This window comes from Vanacampus margaritifer, chromosome 1 (genome assembly GCF_051991255.1).
Source record: "Vanacampus margaritifer isolate UIUO_Vmar chromosome 1, RoL_Vmar_1.0, whole genome shotgun sequence".
NCBI lineage: Eukaryota > Metazoa > Chordata > Actinopteri > Syngnathiformes > Syngnathidae > Vanacampus > Vanacampus margaritifer.
Genome location: NC_135432.1, coordinates 47,749,021 through 47,762,375, shown reverse-complemented (window position 1 = coordinate 47,762,375; position 13,355 = coordinate 47,749,021). Strand labels below are relative to the sequence as shown.

General features: G+C 39.4%; 1 protein-coding gene across 3 annotated transcripts in view; it reads right to left on the bottom strand.

Moving 5' to 3' along the window:
* LOC144050565 (apolipoprotein B-100-like) overlaps positions 1-13,355 on the bottom strand; it is a 107,166-nt gene that overhangs the window by 19,810 nt on the left and 74,001 nt on the right. For 2 of the 3 annotated variants that reach the window (XR_013293895.1, XM_077564054.1), the window contains exon 9: positions 13,064-13,330. Coding sequence is in view for 2 of the 3 variants with exons in the window: in XM_077564054.1 (XP_077420180.1) it covers positions 13,064-13,330 (267 nt within the window). In the remaining variant the exon portion in view is untranslated. Of the gene's footprint in view, positions 1-1,736; positions 5,073-12,463; positions 13,331-13,355 lie in introns of those variants that run through there. The other variant, XM_077563973.1, reaches the window with a different exon arrangement.

Sequence of the window (13,355 nt, the reverse complement as noted above, 5' to 3'; positions counted from 1 at the left end):
ACGGATTCATTCTTAATTTAAACTTTACTCGTCATACACGGCAGCTAGAGCGACAACACTTCCTGACCCTCTATCAGCTGTCTAACACTAACCAATCAGAAGCTAGCATACTTAAGGTAAATGCAAGTGAATGACGGAAAGCAGCAGATTTGACACATCAACTTAGCTACTTGTACACAAAAATACCAAAATGAATGAATGTGTAAATAATAATTTTGGAAACATAAATTTACAAGTAAATATACATTTTAACAAATTAACTGCTTGATCCTCAGGGTGTGGACCTTGGCAAAGCGAGGTGTCTTTGTTGCTGGCAGTACCCAACGATTCAAAGTGTGAATGCTTAACGTCATATGGTTAATTGCTGCTAAAGCAACTATCTCCCTATTTGAAAACCCGATAGAAAAGTATTGGGAAAAACATCCGAGTAGTAGGCTACGAGTATTTCTCATAAGTTTTTTTTCTTGCAAATGAGGCACTTTATAAAGTCGTAAATTTGCCACTTTATAAAGTCGCAAACACGCAAACCTGAGACTTTATAAAGTAGCAAATTTACCAGTTTTTTCCCCGGAATATTGCCCCCACCCTGAAATTGTATATATATATATATATATATATATATATATACTGTATATATGTGTGTGTGTGTGCATGCGTGCGTGCGTGTGTGGCTCTAATATGTTGTCGTACAACCGTTCACCTAATTTGTCTCTATTTGAATTTAGCCTGCGTCACTGAATGCACTGCAGATTGGCTTTAAGTGCAATTCAAACCTATATATGTTTAAGATCTTGTTGTAAGTAAACTTCAAGTGTGCATTAAATGACTGTTGAGGAGTGGTAAACAAAGTTTTTAATCCAGCATTTTCCCATAGAGAAATTTGTTGAACTTTAGGAGTTGTGATTCCCAGTAAAGGTATATTCATCAATGGTATTGAGAAAGGAACAGTCAAAAACTCCACATTGTCTTCCCCATAAGCCTGTAAGTTGAAGGTAACATTCATGTCATAATGCTCTGCTCTGATGTTGTAGTTGTACTTGTATTGGTTAAATCTGGCCGAACCAAGCCAGTATATCTGTTGCTTCTCAGAGTTTAATTTTGCACCATAGTCATGTTGGAGATCCACCTTACCAGAAAGTTTCAAGGGGAAGACAATATTTAAAGTTGCGTTGTTCATAACATCATACACAGTCTCAAATGGATGGGACATGAATTCCATGGTGTTGTAAATGGAACCAGTCACATATCCACTGAGTTGTGAATGATGATAGGTTATCAATGCAGCTTTCAAGTCCCTGACATTGGCCTTTCCATTGGCACCAATGACACTCTTCACAAATGGAGCTTCCACTTCACAACGGGCATCCACAACAATATGGCTAAAGATGACTGAATCCAGTGTCAGTATTTGCTTTGCTTTTAATGTGGTACAATCTGTGTCTCCAACAAAAATTAACTTGGTGGTGTTGAAATTGATATTAAATTCTAAAATGCTTTCATGTGTGCCTTCATCAGAGTAGTTTTCACTGGACCACTTTCCATGAGCAGTTGTTTTACCACTCCAAGTAATTCCTCTGGCCACTGTTGATGCCATGTCGTGTTTTACTGATGTCTGACTTGAAATTACCATTAATGGCATATTGAAGTTGTGATTGTAAGATGTGCTAGTATTTAAAGAGATTCCACTCCTCAGTGAGAGTGTCATTCTGCTGACCAAGTCTGCTGTGTACATTGAAGTAGTGGCCTTTGATACAGTCTGTGCAGAGACTTCGGCCAAAGAACCCATGAGTACCAAGGATGCATTATGATCAATGGAAAAAGCCAAATGTGAAGCTTTCAACATTTCTGTAAATTTCAAGTCATTCAATCCAGGTACCTCTAACTGAGCCATAGCATCAAATGTATATTCCAAAATCTGGCAGTTGATTTGTCATTAGAATTAATAGTGGCTGTAAACTTGGGGTTTTCTGGAATGGATGTTGAATTTTCAATCTTTCCTGTAATAGCCAGAGTGTACACATGGGAGTTCACTTTAAATTCACCTTGGAATTGTCCCAAAACTTGGACACAATTCTCATTAGGAATATCAGATATTTTGATTCCTTGCATTGGGAGTGACGTGACTTCAATGTGCTTAATATGTAATATGGGGATGGTCACGTTTGGAACTTTGATTTCTGAAAGTGTTATTTCTGGAAAAGTGACATCTGGTAGGGCAAATATGTAAAGAACTTTTATGTCTCTAAAAATTCTGTCAGGGTCAATGGCAGGTATTTCAAATTGTTTGATATAATCTATCATTGCAAGGATTTTGGCTTTGAGCTCATCAAATGATATTGTAAAGGCAGGAACTGTAATTGAGCTCATAATGTTAAACTCTGGGACGGAGATTTCTGCTTCCGGAATGGTGATTTCTTGCAATTTACTCATGCTGATTGTAAATGCAGGAATGACAAGGTCCGTAAAAAGCACTGTGAAACTGTGGACCTGAATCTTTAATTTATTTAATTCATTCAAACCACCATCGATGGTTTGCTTTATTTGACAGAGGATCTGACTGTCATTCATTAATTTGCTGATCTCCTCTATTAGTTGTTTGATCTTCAGTGAAATGAAGGCAATAATATTATTGTAGGATTCACTTGCTCTTTGAAGGTAAAAGTACACTTCGTCTCTGATATCCATGTTCAGAACTCTCTGCCTAATGTCTTCAATGACATCTTGAACTTTCATTTTGATGTCGACGTAAAATGTATTGTCAATCACATGTTTCAGAGTCTTCAGAGACTCAGCCACTTTAGTGTTTTGTAGTTTTTCAACATAACTGAAAATTGTACTTTGAAACTTGCGGGTAAATTCCCGAAAAGCTTCAACTTTTGACACAACCTCATATGTTTGTATCATCTCATTTATGTAATTAGTTAATTCTGCAATTATCTTGTTGGCCTTATTAACACATGAATTATAATCAAAGTGCTTCAGTGACTCAAGTGCTGAAACATCACCAAGTTCTTGAATTATTTTCTTTATATCAATTAGCTTAAGATGGGTTTTCACATTATAGAACATCTGTAGAATTTGATCATGAACAAATTCAAATTTGAGAGCATTCAGAGCAATGGCTATGGAATGCACGGTCTCCTCAATTTTTATTTTCTCAATGAAAATTGCAGTTTGATCAATTATTTCTTTAAATTTATCACTAAGGTCATATTTTGAAATGTGATTCTTGATGTAGGAATAGATTGCATTGAGTTTTTCGGGTATTTCATATTCGTCAATCCAGCTGACTACAACATCATTTACAGATTCCATCATATTTGCAATATCTGTGTAAGGAATGTCATATAAAAGCTTCTCAATGCCCATATCGGTTGAAAGGAGAAACTTGTTCATTTGTTGAAATAATAGCCTCACATCAAAACTCTCAATTTGATCATTTATGTCTGCCAGGATTCTTTGGATTTTCTTTAGTATTTCATGCTTTGAATCTACTTCATGCAGCCAAGCAATGTCAATCATGTTAACTATGGCATGCAGGGCTTTAAGTAGCAATCCCTTGATATACTTCTCATTGAATGCATGCAGTTTATTTTCAGTTACAGTAAGCAAATGCGTTAATTTGTCAGTGAGGTGCCTTGTCTTGACATAGTCATTGATTAACAGAATTAGGTTTTGGATTTTGGCAGCAATCTCTAACACTTTACTTTCCAAACCCTTTTTCAAGCTGTTCATTATAACCTCCAGATCATCCATTGTTACATCAAACCCATTCATAAAGAAATCCAGTTTTTCTTTAATTTGATTGACTTTGTCTTCCAAATCCATTTCTTTCATGAAGTCACTGACTTGTGATGGTAACTGATCTAGCTTAACTCTGAAGTCAGATATCATTTGATTAATATTCAGGCTGTTGGTGTACTGTGTAAGTGTTTCCAAAGCATATATACATGTATTCTTCAGTTGATCAAAAGCGGCAGGAACAGGAAATAGAATCGGAATGATACGACAGTTGCTACTTTTGTCATACTTGAGGAAACCAGTTATATTGAATTCTTGCATTTCTACTATTGATCCAATATTTTTGTTTAATCTGTGGAAAGCGTCTGTGAGAATCACTTGTGAAAACTCAAATCCAGCTTTCTGTGGGTCGTTAGAGGCACTGATATTCTGGTCAAAAGAATGATTATGTATTTTAGAATTCATTTTCCATTTTACAGCTTGATCACTTTGCATTAGGAAAGCATCAAGTTTGTTATCTAATTGAGTGGATAGCTCCCAATTTGAAAGTGCATGGACGGTTGACACTGTGCTGTCATATGAGTATGCAAAAACTAAAGGCTCAGCTTTAACCAGCAGCTTACTGTACAGTTGCCCAGTATGCTTTCCATATAGATGGATTTCGCCATCACCGTTAAAGAGGCCACCAATTGAGAAGCTGAAGGGCAGTGCTTGGGTGTGTATAATGCTGTCAAAATGCAGGGGCTTAGAATTTATGTGTGACTCACAAAAAGATGTGGAGGAAAGACCAGCAAACTCCAGTTCACAGGTTTGACTCAAATGGACATCCAATAGGTTTCCAGAAGTGTTCGATTTAATTTTACCTGCAATGGCCTCATAATTTATCTCATAGGTGTGTTTAATGATGTGCCCTTCTCCGTAAGCTCCGTTTGTGTATCCACTCAGTTCCACTTTAAATGGCTTAAATTTGATGTAGGCTTTTTTGTTCAAACTGAGATCAAAACATTTCAGTTCATTTGTCGCATCAAATGTCATGACAAATGGCTTCATATCAACTTTGGTATCTTGCTTATAGTAAATGTCTTCATATAGGACATTGCCAGAAGAGCGAAGAGCTAGGGTCCAAAGCGTGAGGGTCAGTGTGTGGCTATGTTCTGTTTTCACCTGCCCCATTGTCGCCATGTTGGTACTGATAAAGGTGAAAGCGCTCCTGTTCAGTACAACATTTACATTATTTCTTGTGTGTGCATTGAACACATTACCATGGAAGACGCCATAGAAAGAGCCTTCCTTTGCTGTCATTTTGCCCTCAATTTTCAGCTCGCCGTAGCCTTTAAAGGAATCTAAGAGTTTGTGCAAGTGGGGGTTTTAGGAATGGAATGTTGCAGAACAAAGGATGCTAATTGCAGGGGGAGATGCAGAGCCGCGATAAGGTCAGAGTAGGTTGTAAACCACATTTGTTTTACACCTGGGCGGAAAAGTACAAAACAGGAGAAGCCACCCAGTGACGCTGCGGATGAAGATCGGCCAATGAAAAGCAAGCTAAAGTTAAACTGCAGAAAACACATAGCCAATAAAATAATGTCAGGATGCCTTTGTTTCTGTGTCATTTAAATATTGTGTAGTATAACTATTCACTGGGGCAACTCGGAAGAGACTACGTCGGCTGCTTGAGACAGAGACGTATAGAATTGTGTTGATAGGGACCCGGGACCCCAGCTGTTATGTATTAGATTTGAGTGTTAGGAATAAATCCACTCGTGTGTGAAAATGCCGGCTTCCTGATACCTTTCTATTGCAGAACGAGCATGCTATTGTTGGATGGGTGATAGTTTGGTAAGGTCACAAATTGGAGTCAGATTATTAACTTAAGTTTATATTAATATAGCAATAAATTCCAACAATTTATGGTGACCCCGACGTGATGCAAGAGAGGTAAAAAAAAAAAGAAGTCTGGGACTTCGAGAAAAACCACAAGAGTCTGGGACTCGGGGATCTGGGATCCACGTACACACCAGGTGACGACCTGATAAAGAAGCCATACCTCCGACCGTCTTTTCTCTTGGATCCACAGTCAAATAAGGTAAGCAGATTCCTTTTCAAATTCTGCACATTGGCAACGCTAAATTATAAGAGAAAGGAGGAGCGGAACGGCGTAAAAGTGTAACAGTGTGGACATTAGATACGGTTTAAAATCTGGGATTTACGTATCGATACGGTTTAAAATCTGGGATTTACGTATCAGTGTGGAAGCGGTGTGAGTGTAAAAACTAAAATTGAACTGCAAGAGAAGTGATTAGGACACGCGCGAGTGGATTTAAGGATGGCAGATAAGAGAAAGTGTGATGAGGGTCTCGGGTCCCCTGAAGTCTGGTCGGAGATTAATGGTCACTACGCTAAGCTGGAATCACAGTTGATTAGTGGAATAGAAAGTAAGAGAATTAAGAAGGAAAGAGAACGGTGTCAGAAGTTGTTTCGGAAATTAAAGAAGGATGAATTGTTTCGCGGAGAACCTGGAACATGGGATATGTCGAAGTTAGCGCGGCAGTTACAGGAAAAGGAGAGCAGAATGTTGGCAAATATTCAAGATATGGAGGAGGAACAGAGCTGAGTCGGATGGCGAAAGCGTCATACACTTGGAAAAGAAGTTGAAGATGTAGAGAATGATAGACGGGGCATTCACCAATTGGCGACTATTGCGACTGCGCTGGCAGCGATAAGAGAGGAAAAGAAAGAGGAAAAGAAAGAGGTTGAGTACCACGGGGGATTGGCTTTTGGGTTGATTGTAGGTGTGTTATTAGCCGCTAAGTGTTGATCACACTTAAGTGAGTGCTGTTGTGTGTTGTGCTATTAGCGGTCTGTGTTGATCACACAAGACGTCTGCTGTGTTAAACGCCCGTATATTGACGGTGCGTGGTGTGATATTAGCCGTCCGTGAATTTTTTACGTTCGAGAGCTGTGTGTTATAAGCCGCCCGTGAAGATCCAGGATATATTTGTTGAAGTCGCGCAAAAGGTATTTAATATCTGTTTCGTTTTCGTCTTGTTTGTGTTTGTCTGAAAAAAAAAAAAGAAAAATATTTTTTTGGGGGGATTAATGAGAATAGTTTTGATCTGTTATATCGTAGTATCATAAGTGAGACGTCACTGACTTTATAAATATTAAAAACGACTAATTACTACATATTATGGACGGAAAAATTGACCGTAACTAAGGAGGTTTGCATAGACTTCCGGTCGAGAGTCAGAATTGTTCGCTAAGCGAACAGTGAGTTCATGATGCTGGACGCATTTCCACCACAGCGTCAACGTAAGTATGAAACTCTTTTAAATGTATGAATGCGCACGAATTGTGATAGTGGTTGGTTCTCACCGTTGTAAAATGTGGTGTGTTTGTGGAATTTGATTGTGTAAACAGCGCCAGACGCTGATTACCTCCGTGAAAAACACTTCTATAAGTTTCTTCGAATGGAAGAAAAGTTAGACGGTGTGGGGTCGTGAGCCAAATGTTGGTTTGTGCTAGAATGTTAGCGTTGGATAGCTCTGTGAAAGTTGCGCGGATGGCGGTGTTAAGTGATTTTGAGAATGAGGAGACTGATGCTAGGCTAGCGGCTCTGCCAGTGTACAGTTGCCATGCACGGGAGATTAGTTTTTGGTAAGACGCTACCGCACGAATCTGTTTTTAAGGCTAAGGATGAGTTAGCTGCGGGCAGCCGCATCTGTTAAGAAATTGGAACATAAATTGGATGAAGTGTTGACTGTGAAAGATGACCCGCGGGGAAAATTTGAACCAAGCGAGAGCTCTTGGCTTAGAAATGAATTGTTGAGTGTACGCGTTTGTTTGTTTGTTTGTTAAGCTCCATGGTGTGTTGTGGCCACGCGTTTTTTCGTTGTTTGTTTTAAATTGTGCGCGACGTGTCTGTGTCGCAGCCGTAACGTTGCGATGGATTGTGCGCGAATAAGTCGACATTTGAGCTATAAGTACGTGGTGAAGTTATTATTAGACGAATAAACGGTGTATTTTACAAATGAGTGCGCACTTCGGAGAGGTTTGTGTTCGTCTGTGGTTCAACAACTGAGACGCCACTGAATTAAGTTGAGGAGTTTGTGTTGTGTGTGAGTGTGTTCTGGGTCTAGTTTGGTGAGTTGAAACTGTGAATATGTGAAGCATGTGTGAATTGTGAGTTTAAAGGGGGGATTTGATTTCTTCTTGTTTTTGTGTTTTTTCTCGTCAATGCCTTTATGACAAGGGAGAGGAAACTGAAGTTACAGTAAGTGAAAGAAGGACTGAGTTTGTTGGAAGGCAGGTATTTTGTGTCTCCAAAAATGAGCGAGATGAGATAGGATGTATATGAATGGCGTTTTGTAGGAAGAGGAAAAGAGTAGATTTCAATGGAAAAGAGGTGGAAAAAATTTCCTCTCTCTCCAGTTTCTTTGTCCTCAAAAAAAGGGTGAAAAGGAATGGTAGCAGGAAATCTGCATATTTTGAAAGGATGGGGGCCGTGAGCTGCTGTTTTAAGAAGGTGGTGATTTGTACTGTTGTCTGTTAAAATTAAATTAAACTAGATAAAAAAGGACAGGGGGGTGTGATACGTTTAGTCCTCTCTTCCATTGTCTCCATTTGGGAGACTTGTAGTCTGTTGTGTGTGTGAATAGCAGGGGTCGTCTAAGGCTAATCTATTAAAATCAAATTGTTCCTGTTATGCGGAAGGACATAGAGGTCTAGGTGTTAACTACAGGCCACTATCATATTATTTTTAAAATCAGATCTGTGTAATATAGTTGAATAAGTAATAAAACCAAATTTTAATTGAAATAGACTTTTCATTTTTGATTTTTATATTTCCCCTGCATCTCTGATAACTTATTCGTAGGTGTGAAAATGATTTAACCTTTGTCTTTATCTGAGTCCCATTCTAGAAGTCTGGAAAGGACTTCCATCCAAGTGGCCAGGGTGACTGACAGCTGTCACATGTTTCTTAAATTTGAGGTAACACGTAATGAAGATGTCTATGGTAGACATATGCGTAAATATAGTACTACTACTTGCTATAGTGTAGTGATCAAATTCAAATAAAACCACAAAATGAATAAATTAGGGGTTTGAAAAACAAAATATTTTGGGGGAATTTTTTATTTTATTTTGTCTTGGAAATTGAATGACAACAAGCAGTGTTCTCTTGCGATGATCTCATCTCCCTCTGTCTGTTCCGAGTGTATAAATGTTTCAGGCAGGTTCAATCTTTGACTGAAAGGTGTTTCACTTGGGTGACTCAACCAAAAAGTGCTGGAAATGGAATGAACAGCATTCTCCTGCTATGCTTGATGTTCAGAGTGGACGGCGAACTGAACAATGGTCACTTTCGGGGGGGGGGGGGAGTGACCACACGGACTGCGAAAAGGATGGTACACTGTAAATCCGCTCGTCCTGTGACTGTTCAATGACTCTTATGCATTGTTTGAGCATAATGTCCAGCAACTTTTTGAGCAGACAGGATTATCATCGATTCTGCCATGATGAACTTTTCCTGAGAACTCCAGTACACAAAGCCCAGTGCCCGCTTTGAACTTTGCCCTGCATAAACTGCTATCGACAAGGACAGGAAGGAATATGAACTCCGGTTGTGGACTCAAAGTTCTGGAATCATCTGAGTTTGGTGCCTGAGGTCGTATGTTGTATTCTGTTTATAGACATTTGCACTCTGTACTATGTCAGAAAGGAGATGTGATCTATAGCAACGCAGTTTCGGAAATAGAGAACACCTTATGTGAATTAGGGAAGTATAAAATTTATTCTAATCTTTAAATACTATATTTTCCGTTGTTTGATGCTTGTTGAATTTGGCCTTCTAGTTTTTTTCCCATTTCTCTTTTATAACTTTGGCTTCTCAGAGTGGACTCAGATATGGAACACTTACGGCGAATTTGCTGGTTAAATTTTTAATTTTTGATTTAGGTCGCAGCACTGATTTTTAATTGGGTCATGATCTGCAAAGTTCCCTGCTGTGTTTTTACAAAGCCTCCACTACTCTGTAGAAGAGGTGAGGTTAGTTAGCATTTTAAGAATACTTTTTGGTTGGTTTAAAGTAGGGATTTTGTTTTGTTTTTCTGATTATAACTCGTTTCTCTTACTAGTTGAGATGGCAGATATTTGGAAGATTTGTGACCTGCAATAGATTAATGGGGTTGTTTAAAAAAAAAAAAAAAAGATTTTCTTCTCTTCCTGACCCTAAAAGTCCTCCGCTGCAGTATCTTAATTTACATCTGCTTAAGTTGTTTGTTTTTCTCACTTTAAGTTGCCTGAACAGGATTCAAATTTACATTACAAACTCTTGCCTCAAAGGCTTTTGTTTTGATGGCTCATGGCTAGCTTAGCTGGAGATCTTTTTATAGTTCTGGTGTTGGCCAAATTGTCACAATTTGGTTGTTTTTTCGAATCTACAGGACACAAGGTGTCTGTTTTTTTCCTCTTTGAAGCAGCAATTTGGAAGCGGCTGCAGTTTTCACATTCAGGTCTGAAATGATCAAAATTGATCTTTATCAGATGGGGGAATGACTGGTCTGTCTGTGTATGGTTGAAAAGGAAGTCTGATGTGAGAATGAAGTTTGGTGTGAGGAATTTACAGGCAAAGAATGGAGCGAGAATGGGAAGGATTTGACTTGGAGGAAAAATAAGTTCTGCAAAGATGACAAAAGACGACCCTTGTGGCAGAAGTACGGTAAGTATGTTCCATCTCAGAAACGATTGAAAAGTATAATTTCTAGAGCCCATGGAATATGCTATTTAGGTGTGGAAGGAACATTGACACACCTAGGTGACATTTTTTCATGAGACAAGTTGTTAAAAATGAACTGCGGTGTTTATTTAAGGTATAAGTATAAATCTCTTCTCAGACTGTTCATGGCCCGGCCGGACATGAATAGTTCTGAGTTAAGATGATGTTATTTTAAATGATTTGCACTGCTATAATAAGAAACCAGCGTTAAAAATACAGAAATTTGATGTACGACAAAGAGCAACATTATGCTCAAGCATTGGAGCTGTGGATTGAGACCACAGGTAAACACCCAGGCAGCTACCCTGAAGCTGAGATGATGTTCAGGATGGCGATGCTGAACGGCCTCCCAAATGAGGTGCAAGCGATTATGAGAATTGAAACTAAAGGACAAAAGGGGTACCATTACTCACAGTTGCGCCCGGCCCCAGACTTTGTGCCTGCCAATGGTGAGCTTAAAGATTGACTGCCCGGACGGGCAGGTCAAGAGAGGGAATGTGACGATGGCGAGAATTGGATAAAAATCGGACTCGGAAGTGTCTGAACAAAAACGACGACGATGCAAATGTTTAACTTTATTGACTATTTTGTTTGCAGGCTTGTGCTTTGTGTGGACTATGTTAGCGTTTGAACATATGGTGCGGGATGATAGAAGTGATGGAACGAAAGGAGAACGAGTGATGGTGTATCATTCCTGTAATGGAACGGTATGGTATGAAGCAGAGCAAGATGGTGGTAAGACGCTGACACAGACACAACAACTACTGTTAAATCTGAAGTGTAAACAACCGACACAGGTATTTCTATGGTCACTAATAATTGGCTCCTGATGACTGAACAGGCCGCTAAGAATACTAACGAGGATTGTTTGGTATGTTTAGGTGCAAGACCAGTTTTGAAAATCATGGCAGCAACTGTTGTATCCAAAACCTGTCTCTTTGGTTTCCTGTATAACAAAACTCTCCAAGGAAAGTGCAGCCAATTGGATTCGGCCTTTCCACTGACAAATATGGAAAAGCAAAAGCCCATTTTTGACATCCATGTTGCACAACAAAATTTTACCTGCCTAAAGTTACATGGGAGTGGCCCTGGGATTGGAAACATCCAGGAGTCATGGTGTAATGAAAATGTGTCTTTGCCAGCAGGAATACCTCTCGCTCGGGCTGATGTTTGGCTGCGGTGTGGAGAGAGAGTGTTGTGTGAAGGTGGCCTCAGGAATCTGAGGCCATGAGAGAGAATGAAATTTTATACTGATTTTCTACTAGAATGAAATTTTTTACTAATTTTTAGTTGTTTATTGATTTTTAGCTCATGTTTAACAATAAAAAACAAGGTATTCGAGTGATGACCTCAGTCGTCTGAGGTCATGAGAGGGAATAAAGGAATCAAAGAGTTTGTGCAAGTGGGGGTTTTAGGAATGGAATGTTGCAGAACAAAGGATGCTAATTGCAGGGGGAGATGCAGAGCCGCGATAAGGTCAGAGTAGGTTGTAAACCACATTTGTTTTACACCTGGGCGGAAAAGTACAAAACAGGAGAAGCCACCCAGTGACGCTGCGGATGAAGATCGGCCAATGAAAAGCAAGCTAAAGTTAAACTGCAGAAAACACATAGCCAATAGAATAATGTCAGGATGCCTTTGTTTCTGTGTCATTTAAATATTGTGTAGTATAACTATTCACTGGGGCAACTCGGAAGAGACTACGTCGGCTGCTTGAGACAGAGACGTATAGAATTGTGTTGATAGGGACCCGGGACCCCAGCTGTTATGTATTAGATTTGAGTGTTAGGAATAAATCCACTCGTGTGTGAAAATGCCGGCTTCCTGATACCTTTCTATTGCAGAACGAGCATGCTATTGTTGGATGGGTGATAGTTTAGTAAGGTCACAAATTGGAGTCAGATTATTAACTTAAGTTTATATTAATATAGCAATAAATTCCAACACCTTCCTTGGCCATTGCTTTAGTCATAGAGGAAACCGATCCTTTGTTGCTATCTAAAGAGCCACTGAAGATGTTTTCAAATGTTAAAAGGATGTATTGAATGCTATTAGTTCCACTTGTGGTCAAACCATTGTTGTCAAACACTATGGACACGTTGTGCAATCCTTGACCTATGTCAAAGGTGAGAGAGCCTTTTGAGTGTACTTCAATCCTTCTTGCGTTCAGTAGGCACGTTATAAGGTGATATGCCCGATTGGTATCATCATCTGCCTCTAATTCAGCTTTGATGATGACCTTATGGTTAGACACACCAAACTCAACTTTCTTTCTGAGGACTGTTCTCCCGGTTTTAGCAACACCAGAAGACTTTATGGTTAGTTGTGAACCCTTATAGTCGAGTTCTGCCACATGATTAAAGATGTCTTTCTGGGCATTTGTTTTGGAGACAATGTTCAATTCAAAGTTAGCATAGACTCCGTGGATTGTGTTGTGAATTTGTAGAAATGGTGAGTTAAAGCGGAAGATCAACTCTCCTCTTCCTTTTCTTTCTTGTGGGTGTAGCTTGTAGCTGTTGCTATATGAGCTATTGGTATAGAACGAACCAATTTGAAGGGTTCCATCCCAGGTGCCGTCTCCTGTGACTTCATCTGAGTATATAGTGGAAGTTGACTGGGCATCATAGTGGAAAGAGGTGTGGAGGCCCAGTGGACTAGATGCTTCAATCTTGTAATTGGCCTTTGCATGTAGTTTGTGGGTCACATCCAAGGTTTCTGAGATACTCACTCTTGTCTGAATGAGACTGTGGCTGAAGGAATTATTCATCAGATACTCAAGATGGTCATCACCTCTTCCTGACATCATCCCAGTTCCTTAAACAAACACAAATTACATCAC